Raw genomic sequence first — 19,274 nt, 5'->3', positions numbered from 1 at the left:
ATATACGTATATATATATATGAAGATAAATCAAGTTAGAGTGGGGAATAGAAGAAAAGTGCCGTTAAACTGAGGAGCATAATGACATTTTGTATCTGTCGTGCATGAGTGTGTTAATGCATATTTACTTTCAGGTCATTTATGCCGTAGCCTTTACGCAGCGTGATCTGGAAAACCTCCAGCATGCTGAGGAAAGCAGCCAGCCGGCACAGACTCTGCTTCCCGCTCCCCCCGACTCCCACCAGCAGGGCGTTACCATAGGGGGCCTCCAGGATACGACTGATACGACACCTGAACACAAACACCAGAATTAACAGTGTAGTGTGTGAGGCCTGGGTTTAATGTTTGCACTCATCTGTGTAAATCCAACCTGCATGTTAGTATATGTTTCACTGCTGCTTCCATACATATGGCTCTCTGTGTGTGTGTGTGTGTCTTACACATGCTGGATAGCTTCTTCAAACAGTACCAGGTCCATGACAGCGTGCAGCTCATTATAATGCTCCAGTGCATCAGCCAGTGTCTTCTGGAGTTTCTCCCAGTCTGAGGCCTGACAGTATGGCCAAATAAACAAACCTACTTCATTCTCTTGTCACTATGTGGCTACTTCCATATACTAATGAAATTAGCTTCTTATCAAGACTTGAGTCAATTAACTTTCAATTCAAACCCCATAAAGAAATGAGAGGTCATTAGTTTGCTAATGACAGTGCATTTATCCTCATTTATTTCCTGACAGATGAGACATGACAGCCGAATTTGTGCCATAAGGTCTTTGAATATGTGAGCTGCAGATAATCCACATGCTAAATTGATTTCAGTCAAAAACAATTAAACTCACCCATTTTTATTAGCACAGTTATTAAAACATAAATTGGATGCTTGAGAGGAGCAACACAAAAATCCAAAGTGAAACTGAATGTGTGTACCTGGTGATAGCGAGGCTCTCCCACACCCTGGGCAAAGTGACAGTACACCAAAGGTTGGTGGATAAAGATGGACTCATCTATTCCCTGGAAAAAAATTCAAAAAAAAGAAAGATGCTGAACATGCAACAGAGAATTTCAATTTTTAAGTTGATGTGTTGACTTCAGAGCTGCATTTCAAAATTTTGAACATTTTAAACTACTGTACTGCTATGCTATGTTGCTTGTTTCTTACCTCGAAATATCTCTTGCCAGTGTCCAGCAGGATTTTATTGAAGAGTTCCACATCTTTCTCCTCCATCAGTTTGTCAGAATAAACCCTGGAGCTCTCGTGGAGCCACAGGTGAACCAGGTCCATGGGGTAACGGATACACTCAGGCAGGGCAAACAGGATGCCCTACGCATCAGGCCAGAGTAAATACCGTGTGATGAGATTAGAGACTCTCAATGCTGAAATGCATTTCCCACAGTACCACCCCCTACAAAACTAGTTTGATAGCTGAAGTGTGAAATTAATTATTCATCAGTCACTTATTGTTCGGCTATAAAATTCAGGTTCACTCTGAATCTCATTAAAAGAAGTAAATGGAGCAATTCAACTTGGTGTAGTTTTGCATTATATATCACATACTTAAGATGACTGTGCATGTGTTACCTGGAAGATGTTGGAGAGGTCTCGCAGGTTGAAGATGTAGTGGAAGCGAATGGCCGTAGGGAGGAAGTTCTGGCTGATTTTCTGGTGCAGACAAATAGCTGCCTAGATCGACAGATGGTAGAAATGGTCGTAAAGATATTGTCACAACTGAGATCAATGGTGTGATAGGTCCGAATGCTCTGACACCGAAGATGCACCTGTATGAGAGTTCCAACTGAGCGGGAAACGCCGTAGCTGAAGCCGCCCTGTAGGAAGTGAGCGGACAGGATGCTGGAGAAGATGGTGGCTAACGCATCGGCACCAGGGAAATGTACTGCAAACACTGAGAAATGTCTCTGGAATGGAAAACGGGGAGATTTACAGTAAGAATAATTTACCAGCATGACTCAAAACCTCACCTCAAAACCAGAATTACTTTCTAAAACCGCCTCAATGACTTTAAATGAGGTTATTTCCAGTATTTATTGGTTCACATCTACAGTATTAGTCTACTTGCCAACAATGAGTACCCGGAAATGTTGAGTACCCCAAAGTTTTATGTTAGAAATAGATAGTATGGGTCCCCAGTATTCAGAAACTGCCGGATGCTAACTTGTATATATTGGGCAATTAGCATAATTGACATAATTAGCATAAATTAGCATAATTGCCTATATGGGCAATATTTCAACAAAATTGACTTGGCTGATCCGGGCAATATTGGAGTGGTTTTAGGGGTTATTGATGATGCTGAATCCATTTCTGACATTTTCAAAATTCAAAATGGCTGTCTAAACCGGAAGTGACCATTTGAAATCCATCAAAATCGGCCCACTGGTGGTTAAAATTGGGTTTTTTTGTTTTGTTTGTTTTGCTTGTTTATCATTTCCATGCATAAACTTTGCATCTTGTCTTCACAGCTGATTTGGTAAATGTATTTTCTGTGATGTATTACCATGGTAACGTTCAGTGGAATTCTGGTTACAGTATAGTATATTGTTTCTATAGTATTTAGTGTAGTGAAGCCTGTACCTGTAGTCTGGGGTGGATAGAGAAGCTCCCAGATGTCGGGTTCATACAGGTGATATACTGGCAGTTATGTATTTCCTTCAGCACCAGTCGTTGTCTGTCATACCTACAGTAAAAGACTCACTTTATTTAGTTTCCACATAACTATTCTGTACATTGTATCTACATCTGTACACAGTGTTTGGTTGATTCTGCAGTGGGTGGTCTGACTCTGCTCCACTGTGTGTTGGGATCAGTTAAGACACACAAACATGGTGGAACAGAAAGCAGAGGAGAGGAGAGGGACAACATCACAAACGGCAGCAAAATGCAGAAGAGATTCACACTGCACTGAAATGAAACAAGATGCAATTAGGTAGAATGAATAAAATATTTTGTTTTCAATTAGTTTTCCCCTTGTTTTCTTGGGGGGGTTTGGAGTCTCACCAAAGACTGGTACAAACAGCATGGGGGCTGTATAATTCACATTTCATTACTTCAGGCTCAGTAATCCGGGCTTTGAATATGTGTGTGTTCATGTGTGTATCAGTTGTTTTACCAGTGGTTGTAGTCAAGGTGCTGGCGTATGAGTGTGTGCGGCTGGACGGTCCCATAAACGTCCACCTCAGGCATGTTGAGGTCGTCTATGAAGTAGATGAGTCTCTTAGCGGTGGGAGGGGCAAATTTACGACCAGCTTTCTTCTCCAGGGGTTTTTCTAGGACACCTGAGGTCCATGTAATGAAACAGACAGTTCATGAAAGGCAGAGAAAATGACTCATTCAACACAGAAAATGTGTGAATTGCAGAGAAACTGCATCAGCAAGAGAATTAAAAATACAAGGATAAATCAACGAGTCAGAGCTTGTGCTGTTGTGTGAGCGCTGTGAAATTTAACAACTATTTATAGGCAAATGCGGCGAGGCACTATAGTGAGATGTAATACATTGTGACACACAGTTCACACAGGTTCAAAATCTTCTGTGTAGCCTGGCTTTGGCTATTCGCACAGTATATTCTGTCGTACATTTAGAATAGAAGAAGATTTGAAACAGAACAAGGGCATCTGAATAAAGAGATTCACTATTCTATTTAAACACGACTGCCATGGCAAATTGGACATTAAAGCAGAAGTAAGTGATATATTTGTGTTAATATAAGTCTTAAATAGTTATATCTTCCGACAGCAATCACTTACATAGAGTGTTTGGTCTGAAACACGGGTCTGTCAGTCACTCTGCTCTGCTCTGAGCCGAAGAGAAAACATTTATCGTATCCTACAGTTTTTATCCAATGAGGAGAGAGAACGGCATGCAGGGCTGTGTGTGCAGCCAAGGGACGCCGTGAATGTGGTGACGTAGGGACGAGGACTGTTATGGTGCGTTCAAGGCAGCCCGTAACTCGTATTTTTTCGACCTGTGAAGTGGTACCAGTTCGATGTGGTGCGAGTTCACGGGTCAGAAGTTACGAGTGGCCGTTATAGTGACTTTCACAGGTAAAACAGGTCGGAAAAACACGAGTGGGTTGCCTGGAACGCTACAAAGTCGTAAGTTGTGACTTGAAGCTGTAATTTACGGTTTCAAAAGCCTGCCTGGAACGCAGCATTAGCGGAAACGACCGGATCGCTTACTTCTGCTTTAATAGATAAAGTAAATTTTCTCTTGCGCTAACATAGAACATATAAAAAAAGCTCAGAGATTCAAGAAATATTTGTTCTGATTCCTGTGATTCTTACGCTGCAGCATGGCAGATGTGGTGTAATAGTTGAAGGGGACCTTAGCCACCACGTAGTCCTCCTTCAGCTTGGCGACTTTATCAGACACCAGGATGGTCTTGCCCACTCCAGCGTTGCCCACTAACATAATGGGTTTGCCTCTCTGGAGCAGCAGGTCCATGAAGTATGTCAGACAGATGGTCTCTGGGGTGTGAACCAGGACGGTCTGAAACAGATATCAAGTGACTTGACTAAAGCATGAGTTAATACTGAGTGTGAATACGATGCACTGCGATTCTGGTCACACCTGTAACGGCACATCGGGTTCCAGCTCAAATGGCAGCATTTTCTCGCTCCAGGGAGTAAACTTTTTAGTCTCAGAGTCGATGTAATAGTCAAACACGGTGCCCTGGGAGGGAAACTTCACTGCCCGCATCTCTTTAGACCACCAGCGACTGAATTCAGCACGATAGTCATTCAGCTGAAATGGGTGTATTGGAGAACATATTAATAGTCTACTTGCCAAAAATGAGTACCCGGAAATGTTGAGTACCCCAAAGTTTTATGTTAGAAATATATAGTATGGGTCCCCAGTATTCAGAAACTGCCGGATGCTAACTTATATATATTGGGCAATTAGCACAATTGACATAATTAGCATAAATTAGCATAGTTGCCTATATGGGCAATATTTCAGCAAAATTGACTTGGCTGATCTGGGCAATATTGGAGTGGTTTTAGGGGTTATTGATGATGCTGAATCCATTTCTGACATTTTCAAAATTCAAAATGGCTGTCTAAACCGGAAGGGACCAGATTGAAATCCATCAAAATCGGCCCACTGGCGGTTTAAATCTGGTCACTACCGGTTTAGACAGCCATTTTGAATTTTGAAAATGTCAGAAATGGATTCAGCATCATCAATAACCCCTAAAACCACTCCAATATTGCCCAGATCAGCAAAGTCAATTTTGTTTAAATATTGCCCATATAGGAAAGTATGCTAATTTATGCTAATTATGTCAATTGTGCTAATTGCCCAATATAAGTTAGCATCCGGCAGTTTCTGAATACTGGGGACCCATACTATATATTTCTAACATAAAACTTTGGGGTACTCAACATTTCCGGGTTCACAATGGGGCCCTATGGGCTGGCAAGTAGACTATAATGAAGTAATTACAAGCAAAAGAATGATAGTAACACACAAAGTATTTCTTCCAGCAACCATTCAGTCTCCACGCACATGATCCTGGAAGAGAGCCCCGCCAAAAGCCCACACACAGGCGAAGACAAAGTAGATTTCATAGAGTTCTCTGGGAGAGTCGGCCGGAGTGTTTTCCTTTGTCAGCAGGCAGTCCAACAAGGAACACAGCGTCTGATTGAGCAAAACGCACCAGTGCAATAATTGGTTATACAAGATACAGTGACACAGTTTTGACAGTATACGAGAACACAACACCGACATTCATCGACTGGCTGAGTAACTCTGAGACGATGCCAGAGGTATGTGACAGTGATTAAGACTCCTTGCCCAAGATACAAAATGAGGCTGTTGTGTGTCCTCACCTGCACCATGCTGTTCTCTGGTATGGGGGTGATAGTTCTCAGATTGCAGCGCACTTGCTCCAGACAGTATGGCACATACTTATCAAAGAGAATGGTGAGATTGGCCCGTTCTGATTGGGCCTGGCGGGTGTCTATCCAGCTTGTCACATAACTGAGAGTATAAATAAAGACAGCACAGTTTAACCAAAAAAAAAAAAAAAAATTCAGAAAAGTGACGAAATAGAAATTGATGACTTTAAACTAGGGCCGGGACTTTAACGCATTAATTACGATTAATTAACTACACAAAAATTAACGCGTTAAAAAAATTAACGCATTTTAATCACACTTATTACATTTTTTTTTTCTTTTTTTTTTCTCACGTGTGTCTACATGCGGTGCGCCCGCACACGAGAGAGGCGGCAGTTTGAGAGGCTGACTGGCAGAGATGAGAGCTGGTGAAACGCTAGCATGGTTATTTAAAACACCATCTCTGATCTCTGCCTGCACATAGATACACAGACACGGCGCACGCTAAATGCGCTATATCGCGCTAATTGCTCAGCTGCAGCGCTATATCTATGACCTGTCACTGTCACAGGTGCAGCTCATCTCATTATGATAGGACTTCACCCTCAGAGCTCTGTCTTCAGACTGTCCTGACCTGTCCCTGAACATCACACAGGGACAACATGGAGCTGCCTGTGTGATTGGTTACTGACTTTTATTAATGTTTACATCAGGCTGAGTTCAACAAATCAGTTTATGCTACTGTGATTTGAGTAGCCTAGTTAAATACTACAGTAATCATCATAGTGTATTGTTAGGAAAGACCATTTAATCTGTATGTATCAAATGTCGATTAATGAATTAATCGATCATTTGCATCCCTAGTCTGTTGGTCTTGGTTAAAGCAGATATCAGTGGAATGTTTTTGTTAATATAAGTCCTAAATAGTCCTATTTTCCGTCAGCAATCACTTACATGAAGTATTTCAGCCTAAACACGAGTCTCTCCGTCACTCTGCTCTGCTGTAACCCGAGGAGAAAATTTTCCTTGTGGGATACAAGTGTTATCCAATGAGGAGAGAGAACGGCATGAAGGGCTGTGTGTGCAGCCAAGGGATGCGCGTGAATGTGGTGACGTAGCACGAGGACCAATTGATGCCTGACAAGGGCGGGGGCTGCTAACTCATGGTGCGTTCAAAGAAACTCGTACTTTGTGTTTTTCCTTCCTGTGAAGTCATACCAGTTCGATCTGGTACGAGTTCACGGGTCGGAAGTTACGAGTGGCCGTTATAGGGAACTTTCACAGACAACAGGATGGTAAAAACACGAGCTACGGGTTACCTGGAACGCTACCAAGTCGTAGTGACTTGAAGCTGTAACTTACGGTTTCAAAAGCCTGCCTTGAACGCAGCATTAGCCGAAACGGCCGTGAAGCTGATATCTGCTTTAAGTACCACCTTGAATGCTTAAGCTTATGTATTCAGTCATTCAATGGTATACTAAAATCCATGTGGAAAAAAAATGCTTCTCACTGTTCTCAAGTCAAATATTTATATGCGATTAAAATGCGATTAATTGCGATTAATTAATTACAAAGCCTCTGATTAATTCGATTGATTTTTTTTAATCGAGTCCCAGCCCTACTTTAAACGTGTGTCTGTGTGTGTGTTTGTGTCTCACGAGCTCCAGCCAAGGTCCTGTGGGTTGACATAGAGGATTCCTGCTCTGGACACGGTCGCTGGAGTAGCAGCCCTCAGATGAGAAATCTCAAACAGTAGACGCATGGAGGACGACAAACTGATCCTCTCATTGCTGGCGAGAGTCAGTACCTGAATACAGGAGTGGAAAAATGAGGTTTGACAGAGCTTAAGCAGCATATACTGAGATATACACAGTGGCTGCAAAACATGATCAAAATGAATGAAGACTCTTTATTGCTGTTTGGAGTCTGGGTGTGTTGATATATAACTGAAATCGCAGCATTAGAAAAATGGAAAATGTCACGGAGGAAAAAGAGACTTTCACCTTATTGTCATCCATAACTGTGTTGAGAGACTCGATCCACATGGGGTCAATATCTCCGTCCAGAACAATCCATTTGGGTCCATCATGGCCCACTGAGGTCAGCTCCCTCATGGTAGAGGAGAAGAGACCTAATGTAGTGGAGAGTAAAACAGCAATTACTGCATATATTCCTTTTTTTTTTTTTTAACATTTGTTCTGGTGCCCTACCATCACTTGGGCAATGTCACAAACTATCTATTCAATGTTGTCCTAAAGCTAACCCATGTAATGGAATCAAAGTCAAACTATTTCACATCTAAACTATTCAAAGCAGAGCCGACTCTGAACCAGAAAAAAATTACAAATTCTAATTAATTCTGAGAAGAGGCTCGGGAATAAATTATGGTCTTGGCACCAAAATAACTCCCGCTTGACAGTGACCTAAAATTTAGAGGAAACACTGGTTCCCTTGATCATCACTTATTTATTATTAGATTCCTTGTATAATCCTCACCATCTTTCCACTCTCTGGTAGCTGGATGCAGATACCCAAACAACTCATCCGTGGTCACAGCTTTAGGGTTCATATCGCTCCATACAGTCTTCATCTTCATGTTTGCATAGGTTCTATGGAGTGTCTTCAAGATCTGATGAATAAACACACTGTTAATCCATGATGATGACACCATGTGCACCACATGTTTCCATAACAGAAAATCTCTAATTATCACTTTGGATGGTAACAGATTTGAGAAAAGTGAAATTCAACCTTTCCCTTATAAGAATACTCTGCAGCAGTGGATTTGAGTGGACAATGGACATAATAAATCAAAAAAGCTCCTAACATAACAGTATAGTCTTATATTAAAAATCTATGTGCTTGGGTGTGAGGTTCCCCTCTTATATAAAATGGCTTTGAAATAACAGTGTATGAGACAAAACAGTACTTTGTGTGTTGTCCATCCAACCACACAAAACCACATACATATACAATACAGATATGCTGTAAACTATGTATGTAGTTTGGGATACAGAGGCTATAAAGAGGTTAACCTGGCTCTTTCCAGTTCCTGGTCCGCCAACTACAAACACAGAGTGTCTGACAGCCAACAGCTCCTCCAGCTGGGTCACCTGGAGAAACAAAAACACTGCATCATACTTGATTTATGATCATATAAACACTATTAATTACGCATTTACATTTCTTTCTGACAGATCATAGACCTAAACTATAATTCTCAAGCATAAATTCCTGTAAACACATCAATGAACAGTTCATTCATCTTCATTCGTCACCTTAAGTATGAAGTTCTCCTCAGGCTGCAGCCGCAGTTCACTGACTGACTGGCGAACAGCGTTCTCCAGCTCAGGGTCTCTTTTCCTGGGCACGTCCAGCTGAGGAAACAGGTCACTGATCAGCCCGAGGAATATGGGCACGTCGCTGGTCACTATCTTTGGCAGGTTGAAATCCCTCAATGCCCGCATGAGCACCTGGGGAGAAAATGACCGTTTCCATGTTGTGAAACAAATGTACTTCCTCAAATTTGTGGAAAATACTGTACACTCTTTGATGATTCAGTGTGAATGATGAAGATTGATGCATACCTGCTCTTCAGGCCTGCTACGATCCTCTCTTTTCAGAGATCCTGCCACAACCAAGACTGACTTGATGGCCCTTAAGCCCCAATCATAATGATCCTGACAGATAAAGGAATAGGGGTATGGAAGTCATCAAACAAGCATGACAATACATAACATTTTAAATGAATGCATTAATGCTTAGTGAAAGTCTGGGAGGCCAATATAAATTGAGCAATTATATGGATAATAGAGCACATAAGAGTTATTAGCCTGAACATTATGCTGAAAACAGAAAAAAGTGAAAGAATGATAACCTTATTCAAGAGCACCTGTTATTTTTCTTCATATACTGTAAATTCACCATGATATACACAACGCAGTTGATTAAAGTGGTATATAAATAAAAAGGCTGCAGTGATTAATCATTATCTTGTCAGCCAGGGACATGGTGAGCATCTAATGAATGGGCAAACCACATTTCAAAGTCAGGAAAAAATGTCATAGCCCCACTTAGTGCATTTCTTTCCACTACAATTAAAGTGGAGCCAAAAGTTGAATCATGTCTAGAAATGTAGGGTTGCATACTTTCTCGTCTAATATTAGAGTTCTCTGGCTGAATTAAACTAACAACATCTTTACACCAGAGACTTGTGCTCACATGGAGACGCATCTTAAAATAGCAAAGGGGATAATTATTGTAGCTTCGCTGTCTTGACAAATTGCTTCTATGTACTTACCTGTTTGGAGAGCAGCTCTTTACAAAGTGTGTAGAGGCTGATGAATTTGCGTGCAAGCAGACGAGCATCTATGAAGCCTTCTGCCACCAACATGATCTCACAGATCAGCTCGAAGTCTGGGATCACCATGGCACAGGGTCTTAAGAGTCAACAAATCATTTTTGGTTTTAATCAGCCATCTTCAACAGGAGTTGTTTATCTTCTAAATTTCTGTTTATATCAGACCTGAATAAAGCTTTGAGGTTCTCTGGGAGTTCGGCCCTGCCAGCATAACCAGGGTTCAGAGTGATGAAGATTCCCACTGTTGGCTTCAGCTCAATCTCCTCTCCCAGGAAATGAAACCTATGGACAGTGTCAAGCACAGAGTTGTTTTGTTTTTTTCTTTTTTTTTTAGAAATCATGGAAAAGAAGTGTGTAGTCTACAATGCAAGTTATTATTTCTACATCTACCTTTGCTTCTTGTTGCGTACAGCATCCTGTATAGTTTTGACCTGCACAGCCACCACAGACAACACTTCCACTGAAATCCTGTTAAATTCATCAAAGCATCCCCACACGCCTGTCTGAGCCAGACCCTTGTAAATGTTACCTATGGACTGAAGAAATGCGATAAGGACACACAGAGGAAGAGGGAGAGAGAGAGAGAGAGTAAGGGTGATCTTAATAAATGATGTAAATGTCACATTCATGGACATTGTGGAGTTCCCAGGGTCAGCACGAAAATTGGTGAGGCTGCCTTTAGTTATCATGCTCCAAGATTATGGAACAGCCTCCCCTTGCACATCAGATGCGCCCCAACATTAATATCTTTTAAGAAAACCCTGAAAACATTCCTTTTTAGCTGTGCCTTTCAGAAGTCTAGTATTATGCTTTTATTGCTTTTAACTGTGTTTTTATTCTATTTTATACTATTTTTGCTTTTTACTTTTTATTTACTTAATTATTTATTGATTTTTATTGTTGTTTACTGTTTTTACTGTACTATCTTTATTTTTTTAAATTAATTTTTAATTTTTGGTGGCCCATTATTATTAGTATTGTTATTGTTTTTGCTGGTTTAATTGCCCTGTGGAATGCTCTGTAAAGCACATTGCGCTTCCACACGGAATGAAATGTGCTATATAAATAAAGTTTGCTTGCTTGCTTGCTTACCTTGTAGTCCATCTGCTCCGAGCAGTTGAAAACATATACCATGATGCCCAGGGAGCGGCCGAGGTCCTTAGTGGTCTCGGTCTTACCGGTGCCAGCTGGGCCTGAGGGGGCACCACTCATAGTCAGGTGGAGGGACTGCGTCAGGGTAATGTAACATCTATTGGAAGAAAAGTTATGGTATAGAAAATATCATAGAAACAGATGAGATACTAATGTGATAACTTTGGATTCATTGTTGTTGAATGTGGTCACATACAGGAATAAATGATTGTATTTTCTGCCTTTAATAAAGGAGCATTATCGCAAATCCAAATTCTTAATTCGGCCACTAGATGGAGCCAGGCGGAGCATATCAGATATAAACAAGCGGGCAGCTGTCAGAGAGAGAGAGGAGCCTCGTTTAGTCCTCCCCTTCTCCCCCTCCTCCCCCCTCCCCCCTCCTCCCTCCTCCTCCCTCACCAGGCTGAATGAACGTGCAATCGCGGGAAAGGAAAAAGAAAACTCGCTAGTGGAAGAGGCAGCTCTACTCGCGCACAACCACAACAACGGCAACAACAGCAACTGCAACTTCCTCCTACAAATGTATGATCGTTGGTGTGACGTGCAGATCGCAGTGGGATGATTCAGTGACTGTAAGCAGCCTAACACTGCTACATTACAATTTACTGTTGCATTTGTCCGGTTCGGAGGTCGGATTTGCGAGTTCCCAGTGCAATTGAACGCAGCAAGCGCCGGGCCGGCTTGGATCATAACAAAGACAAATGCTGCATTTGCCCCACGGACACTATACTGTTGGCGATTTTTTTTGTAAATTTAGTTATGGCTCCCCCCGACCCATCTTTTGCATATTTCAGTTTGTTTTATGCTATTACTGCTGTATTTGCGATAATGCTCCTTTAAATCACAGGAGGCCAACGAACGAGGTACACTTGGTAGCATATTGTGCCCTGTGTATGTGTACCTGTCAGTTAGAGGAGTGATGACCAGTCTGTTCGTGTTCCCCAGGTATTCATAGCTGAACTGGAACTGGGCGTCGCAGATGTTAACATAACAGTGTCTGGTTTCATCATCCCAGCGATGACGTAACTGGGACAGCCATGCAAACGCCTGCCCTGTCGTCACCTAAGAGAACACTCACAGTTAAAGGATAATTACCGTTTTTTACAACCTGGACCTTATTTCTAGCATAAAATACAATCATTTTACTCACCCAGAAACTTTGGTGTCATTTGGAGTTGTTTTGACGAAATTAGCCCCAGTGGAGCGGCGCGTATATCCGTATAATGCGAGAACACGGGGCACGCAATGCAGCCTCTAAATAACACATTATCCGCCGCAAAACTCGTTCATTTCGCCAATATTTTGTTATGATACACTAGTGCTATTCCCCTCCGAGCCCGTGGTGGCATGTTATCAACACCCGGGGTCTGTAGGTTGACCTACTAACCTCTGATCTGGATGATGTCATCTCCGACCGCTGCCCGGCTCATTATGATAATAATCATTCTGCTTCGGCATTCCGGTCCATTTTTAGCTCAACTAGCCGGAGCTTTAGTGAGTCCAGGTTGAGGAGAGGAAGCCTGTGGAAGCTGAACTTCATCCAGCTGCTCATTTTGTTCTGACAAGTCAGAAACACGCAGAAACGAACCATAGCATTAGCGGTAGCAAGTTAGCCGCGCCGGGCAGCGGTCGGAGATGACATCATCCAGATAAGAGGTTAGTAGTCAACCTACAGGCGCAGCATGTTGTTAACATGCCACCACGGGCTCGGAGGGGAATAGCACTAGTGTATCATAACAAAATATTGGCGAAATGAACGAATTTTTACAGCGGATAATGTGTTATTTAGAGGCTGCATTGCGTGCCCCGTGTTCTCGCATTATACGGATATACGCGCCGCTCCACTGGGGCTAATTTCGTCAAAACAACTCCAAATGACACCAAAGTTTCTGGGTGAGTAAAATGATCTTATTTTATGCTAGAAATAAGGTCCAGGTTGTAAAAAACGGAAATTATCCTTTAACAGCAACATGAAGGTCTCTAACTGTTGGTGTAAAACTAGATCTAATGTTCGCGTTACCTTTTGACTTATGAGACTGGCGACCACGTCTCGAGCGTGGACATCGATGGTACACACAGTCATAATTTTCTGTCTGTCTCCGGGTGTTAGATCTCCCAGCAACATGTGGATCAGTGAATTTAGCTGTGTGATCTAGAAAAGCAGAATTCAGCAAACATGACTGTGATGGTATTAGATTTGTTTATTATTGTACCCTAGTAGTTGTTGGGTGTATTTTATTTTGTTAACCTCAGAAAGACAGGAAGTGATGTCACTCCTTTCCGCATCACTTCCTCCTAGCTTTTTTTCCCTCCAAAATTTTACCAGGAGCACACGGCGGCAGCCATTTTTCCATCCACGCCTTCACAGTTTCTAAAAGGCATCGTCTGTAAGTTCCACATGTTTTCTGTAATATTTCTTGTTGTGCATGTATATAAGTATGTTTTTGACAATATTTGTTTTGTCAATATTTGTTATATTGATGCAACATTGTAATTTGTTATTTCTAATTTTGTCAACAGTTTTACACTTTTCCTGATTAAAGCAGAAGTAAGTGGTCCGGTCGTTTTCGCTAATGCTGCGTTCCAGGCAGGCTTTTGAAATCGTAAATTACAGCTTCAAGTCACAACTTACGACTTTGTAGCGTTCCAGGCAACCCACTCGTGTTTTTCCGACCTGTTTTACCGGTGAAAGTCACTATAACGGCCACTCGTAACTTCCGACCGGTGAACTCGTACCAGATCGAACTGGTACCACTTCACGGTCGGAAAAATACGAGTTTCCTTGAACGCACCATAACAGTCCTCGTCGCTACGTCGCCACATTCACGGCATTCCTTGGCTGCACACACAGCCCTGCATGCCGTTCTCTCTCCTCATTGGATAAAAACTGTAGGATACGATAAATGTTTTCTCTTCGGCTCAGAGCAGAGCAGAGGGACTGACAGACCCGTGTTTCAGTCCAAACACTCTATGTAAGTGATTGCTGTCGGAAGATATAACTATTTAAGACTTATATTAACACAAATATATCACTTACTTCTGCTTTAAACAACTCAAGTCAACACAGCGGCCTGTTCTTTGAAGTTTGGTCAGGAGAGTGTTTAGCTCTCTGTACAGCAAAATACACGTTCAGGCGAACAACATTTAGCAAAGACAGAACAATGACTGAACAGTGTCGACTCTACAACCATCACCCTAACAATAACTTCCCAGTGTGTTAGCGCTACCTGTTTTCTGTTGTAGTCTTTGAGGGCCGTCTCAAATCCCTCCTCCACCCTCTCGAAGGCAATGCCCACATCTGTGGCCCACCACACCTGACTACCAGTCAACCCTACCTATGAAAGGAAGGAAGAATTGATTATTTCCATATTTGTAAAGTTTAAGTGGCACATATTACACAATCATACCTGTGCAGGATAATCAAAGAGCCACTGGTCTCGTGGTTTGTCTTCATAGGCAGCTACGGCCTCCTGGATCTCCTTCTGAACCGTACAGCGCATGGTGCTCTCCAAGGCACTTAACCAACACTCTGCCTGAAGAAAGACACAAAAAGTCAATAAATGGAGCAGTCCATGTTATAATGTTTGGAAAAACCTTTAAAATTATTGCACTAGACAAATATATTTATACTTTATACGACAATATTTACACTTATAAGTTGTTTTTATAGCTCTACCATAGTAATGTGATAGTTGAATGGTGATAATTGCAATTGTACTTGCACACACAGAAGTAAAATGGTGTTGTTCAGTACCTGTCCTTCACAGACACACGGCTCAGAGAACGGAACATACTCTCTCTCTCGGCTGTACATCCCTATAGCAACTGCCTCCTCATCCTCCTCCCCTCCTCCGTCTTTGTCTGAGTCCTTGAAGCGAAGATCTGCTATGTTGTCAAAGAGCTTCAGCAAATGTCTGGTCACCTGGAAAACACACAAACACACTGACTATGCCTCAGTTTCCTAACCTTTAGAAATGTTAACAATAAGCTCTTCCTATTCTAAAAGACTATTACAAGGCAGCCCAACTTAGGCCTTTAATAGGCTGGTGTACTCCTAGTTACAAGGCTAGATGGAAAAATATTGAACAAACAATGGGAAAAGGATTTCCAGTCACTGCGTTGATTGGGGATCGATCACTACACAAACACCTTACTGATCAAGATAATCCATGGATCACTAATTCATTAAAGCTTTTGAGTGATGTATCAAAACAGTCCAATTTAAAAAAGACATTTGAAATCTTGAAATGGTTTGCTTATGACCCACAATTTACACCTAGTCAACACGACCATAGATTCAAGGATTGGACCTCCTTAGGACTCACATCATACTATTCACTAATAAGTAAAGGTACGGTTAGAAGTTTCCAAGATCTCAAGGACAAATTTGGCCCACAGAACCAGGACCTCTTCAGGTATTTACAAATAAGAGACTATGTCGGGAAAAAAATTATAACCTGAAAATGATACTCTACAGGTATTTGTAAAAGCTTATAAAGACGAACCTACACAAGTCTTCAATCATTTAACAAAGAAAATACAGCTAATGTAAAATCAATGTGGGAAACTGAAGGCAACATCATAATTTCTCAGGAAAACTGGAAGGAAATTTTTAAACAACAATGGAAAACAACAAATTCTCCACTCTGGAGAGAATATACATGGAAAAATGGCATCCGCTATTTCTGCAGCACTCCATATCAAAAGAGATCATATTCCAACCAGACAGAATGTTGGAGATGTTGTGGAAGCAAAGAGGTGAATCACTATCATATATTCTGGTGTTGCCCTGTTGTGACCCCATTTTGGTTGCGAGTACATCAAATTCTTGAGACTGTGTTTTCAACAAAAATAACTTTTTGCTTTAATTTGTTATATTTGATGGATCTAGAGGAACTGGAATGGAGGAACAAAGATAAATACTTGCTGAGTGAGAATATTACTGGTGGCTTGTAAGAAATCAATAACGAATGAATGGCTGAAGAGGGAGGCACCTAGATGAATGGATTGATATTGTGTACAGTATCTATGTAATGGAAAGAATTACTTTTAATTTAAGAACACAAAAAGAGGTATTTATTGATAATTGGCAAAAATGGATTACATATGTCTCTACCATAAGACCGGACTTCAGGTAATCTCAGACTGGACTATCAGAATATTCTTTATGTATTTACTTTTTTTCTTTTTCTTTTTTTTCTCTTTCTCGATTTCTGGACTGGAGGTGTTTACCAGTCCCCTTATGTATGCTTTTACTTTCCCCTTGATACTTTTGTACAAATTTATAGGTCTTCATGTTGATTGTTTGTTTGTTTACATGTAAAATCAAAACTAATAAAAAGTAAATGACAAAAAAGAAATGTTAACAATAATCTTCTGACAGGAATCTAAAACAATGAAAAGAAAATTAAAACAACAAGGATCGATGTTCTTCACTCCACCAGGGCATAGTCTGAAGAAAATATCGAACTGATGACTCTGGCTATGTCTATGTCTCTTTCAGAAAACATAATAAATGTGTGATTTCTCACCTGTTTGGGTTGTGTTCCCTTGGAGACAATCTCCAGCAGGTCTGAGGCAGAGACAAAGTAAAATCTGGGGAATGTGAGCCTCTTGGTCTCCAGGTACTCGGCCAGGGCTTTCTCACACACAGACAGCCTCTGCTGCAAAGCCTCCAGGTTCTCCAGGAAGCCTGGATGGTTGGTTACCTCAACCACATTATTGTTCTTCACCACCTCAGTCATCAAGCTCTACGGCACCAGAAGCAATTTAAAAAAAAAGTAGGGGCACAAAGAAAGGACAATATTAAAGGACAATTCCAGGCGATTTCAACTCGGGGGTGTATTTTCATATCATTTTAGGTCTAAAAGAAGGAATCTGAAGATTTTCAGTTTAATGTCTCCTGTTTTGCGGTAGTTGCGTCTGTCCCCGCATCGCCACGGCAGCAATGAATGGGAGTGGATGTAAGTTCTGCTGTTTAGGCTGTTTCCATCCCTCAAAGCCGCATTTTTTTCCCACAGACAGCGTCAGATGGCGACTCAAACATGCACCGAGAAGTTTATTTACTTCAAGCAAGCCGGCATGTTTGTAAAACTAGATCTAATTCAAAGTCTCCCGGAGTCTCGCGCGAGCCCGAAGTTGCAGTGCGCGGTGTATTCAGGCGCAGTCGGAGCTAGCGTTTGTGTCATAAACACAGGAATATCAACTCTTTACTTGCTTCAAGTGTACATTTTTTTCCACAGACAGCGTCAGGTGGCGACTCAAACATGCGCCGAGAAGTTTTTTTTACTTGAAGCAAGTCAAGAGTTGATATTCCTGTGTTTATGACACAAACGGGAGCTTTCCCCACTGCACCTGAACACACCGCGCACGGCAACTTCGGGCTCGCGCGAGACTCTGGGAGACTTTGAATTAGATCTAGTTTTACAAACATGTCGGCTTGCTTGAAGTAAATAAACTTCTCGGTGCATGTTTGAGTCGCCATCTGACGTTGTCTGTGGAAAAAAATTGCGGCTTTGAGGGATGTAAACAGCCTAAACAGCGGAACTTACATCCACTCCCATTCATTGCTGCCGTGGCGATGCGGGGACAGATGCAACTACCGCAAAACAGGAGCAATTAAACTGAAAATCTTCTTTTAGACCTAAAATGATAGGAAAATACACCCCCGAGTTGAAATCGCCTGGAATTGTCCTTTAAGGTGGAATGAGGTGGGTGCGCTGCTAATACAGTCGATGGAGGCCCTTGCTGGACCATGTGGATGTGTTACCTGGAAGTCGGTGTGTATTCCCTGGAAGCGCTCTGCGTCATTGGCCAGCTGGCAGCGGATGTCGTGGCTGTTGGTGAAGATGCTGTTGAGGTGGGCCCAGGTCCTCTGGACAGACATCCAGGAGGAGATGACCAGGTCGGCCACCATCAGCCTCTTCTGCCACCCGCTCACCTCTGCCTGGAAATACTCCACATACTTGCTCATCAGGATGTTCTGCAGCTGCACCTGAAGACGAATAAAACAGGTGCTTAACACAGAGGTCTGTAAGAAACCTGCCTGGTGCTCTATTATACATAAATTGAGACACATTCTGCATGTCCTTTTTGCTGTCTTTATTGTTTGGGTTTTGATTGGCTACCTCTTTCATGTCAGTGCGTTTGTGTGACCAAAACTGTCACAATATCAAATAACTATCACACTATACACATTGAACTACTGCAAGGAAATCATAGTAGTATATTATATTGTTACACCCTCACCTGATTGTCCTCCAGTGTCTCTATCAGATTCTCATCCGCTTTGAGGAGAGGGGTTCCTGTGCTGGTATGAGTCTCGTACGACAAGGACATAAAACTCCATGTGTGGGTTATTTCAGCCAAAACCTACACAACAACGGGAGAAAACGTTTCCTTTTAAAATGTGAATTCTGAAGAATTGTTAAAAAAAAATAGCAGCAGTGAAAAATAAAGCCACTGTAAAGATGGATCTTATTTGTTGTCTTTAAAAGTAGAGACCATGCTCAACATTGTTGTGACAGTTGGTGAAGGTTCATTTCTTTTTCATTAAGATAAGAAACTGTTTCTCAAATGTGCATCCACGTGAGGTGATCTTTCTCAATGAGTTTAAACTATTAAATGAGTAACTACAGCACATTCAATATAACATATATACTGTCTCTTCCCACCTTCTCTATGGCCATTTCTTTCACAGCCTTGTCCACTATGTTCTTGACCTCATCCTCCACACGGTGAAGGTGTAATTCCAGGAGGTCCCCCAGGGTGGTGCCCTCTCCCATTACAAACCTGACCTGAGGGCCAAAAAAAAAACAAAAACACACAAGGCAACCATGAGTGTGATTAGATTTCAGATCAGGATAATTGGGTTCACTGAACTGTGCTGGTCATTAAAGGGCTGGA

At 41.8% G+C, this 19,274-nt stretch overlaps 1 protein-coding gene across 1 annotated transcript in view; it reads right to left on the bottom strand.

Moving 5' to 3' along the window:
- Nucleotides 1-19,274, bottom strand: part of dnah9l (dynein, axonemal, heavy polypeptide 9 like) — a gene marked incomplete at both ends in the record, with an annotated part of 52,147 nt that overhangs the window by 18,326 nt on the left and 14,547 nt on the right. Inside the window, 31 exons of the mRNA XM_083990984.1 lie at nucleotides 128-290; nucleotides 440-549; nucleotides 929-1,012; nucleotides 1,161-1,322; nucleotides 1,581-1,682; nucleotides 1,778-1,915; nucleotides 2,592-2,694; nucleotides 3,127-3,292; nucleotides 4,301-4,505; nucleotides 4,587-4,760; nucleotides 5,526-5,657; nucleotides 5,849-5,999; nucleotides 7,516-7,664; nucleotides 7,861-7,988; nucleotides 8,354-8,486; nucleotides 8,893-8,970; nucleotides 9,136-9,330; nucleotides 9,445-9,537; nucleotides 10,158-10,296; nucleotides 10,383-10,538; nucleotides 10,608-10,753; nucleotides 11,310-11,466; nucleotides 12,271-12,431; nucleotides 13,390-13,521; nucleotides 14,597-14,704; nucleotides 14,777-14,902; nucleotides 15,124-15,291; nucleotides 16,901-17,119; nucleotides 18,139-18,363; nucleotides 18,618-18,740; nucleotides 19,043-19,165. Of these exons, the coding sequence (XP_083847110.1) occupies nucleotides 128-290; nucleotides 440-549; nucleotides 929-1,012; nucleotides 1,161-1,322; nucleotides 1,581-1,682; nucleotides 1,778-1,915; nucleotides 2,592-2,694; nucleotides 3,127-3,292; nucleotides 4,301-4,505; nucleotides 4,587-4,760; nucleotides 5,526-5,657; nucleotides 5,849-5,999; nucleotides 7,516-7,664; nucleotides 7,861-7,988; nucleotides 8,354-8,486; nucleotides 8,893-8,970; nucleotides 9,136-9,330; nucleotides 9,445-9,537; nucleotides 10,158-10,296; nucleotides 10,383-10,538; nucleotides 10,608-10,753; nucleotides 11,310-11,466; nucleotides 12,271-12,431; nucleotides 13,390-13,521; nucleotides 14,597-14,704; nucleotides 14,777-14,902; nucleotides 15,124-15,291; nucleotides 16,901-17,119; nucleotides 18,139-18,363; nucleotides 18,618-18,740; nucleotides 19,043-19,165 (4,449 nt within the window). The remainder of the gene's footprint in view (nucleotides 1-127; nucleotides 291-439; nucleotides 550-928; nucleotides 1,013-1,160; nucleotides 1,323-1,580; nucleotides 1,683-1,777; nucleotides 1,916-2,591; nucleotides 2,695-3,126; nucleotides 3,293-4,300; nucleotides 4,506-4,586; nucleotides 4,761-5,525; nucleotides 5,658-5,848; nucleotides 6,000-7,515; nucleotides 7,665-7,860; nucleotides 7,989-8,353; nucleotides 8,487-8,892; nucleotides 8,971-9,135; nucleotides 9,331-9,444; nucleotides 9,538-10,157; nucleotides 10,297-10,382; nucleotides 10,539-10,607; nucleotides 10,754-11,309; nucleotides 11,467-12,270; nucleotides 12,432-13,389; nucleotides 13,522-14,596; nucleotides 14,705-14,776; nucleotides 14,903-15,123; nucleotides 15,292-16,900; nucleotides 17,120-18,138; nucleotides 18,364-18,617; nucleotides 18,741-19,042; nucleotides 19,166-19,274) is intronic.

This window comes from Trachurus trachurus (genome assembly GCF_905171665.1).
Source record: "Trachurus trachurus genome assembly, chromosome: 17".
Lineage (NCBI taxonomy): Eukaryota > Metazoa > Chordata > Actinopteri > Carangiformes > Carangidae > Trachurus > Trachurus trachurus.
Note: the sequence above shows the minus strand (reverse complement) of the source record. Positions and strands in the feature narration are given on the sequence as shown.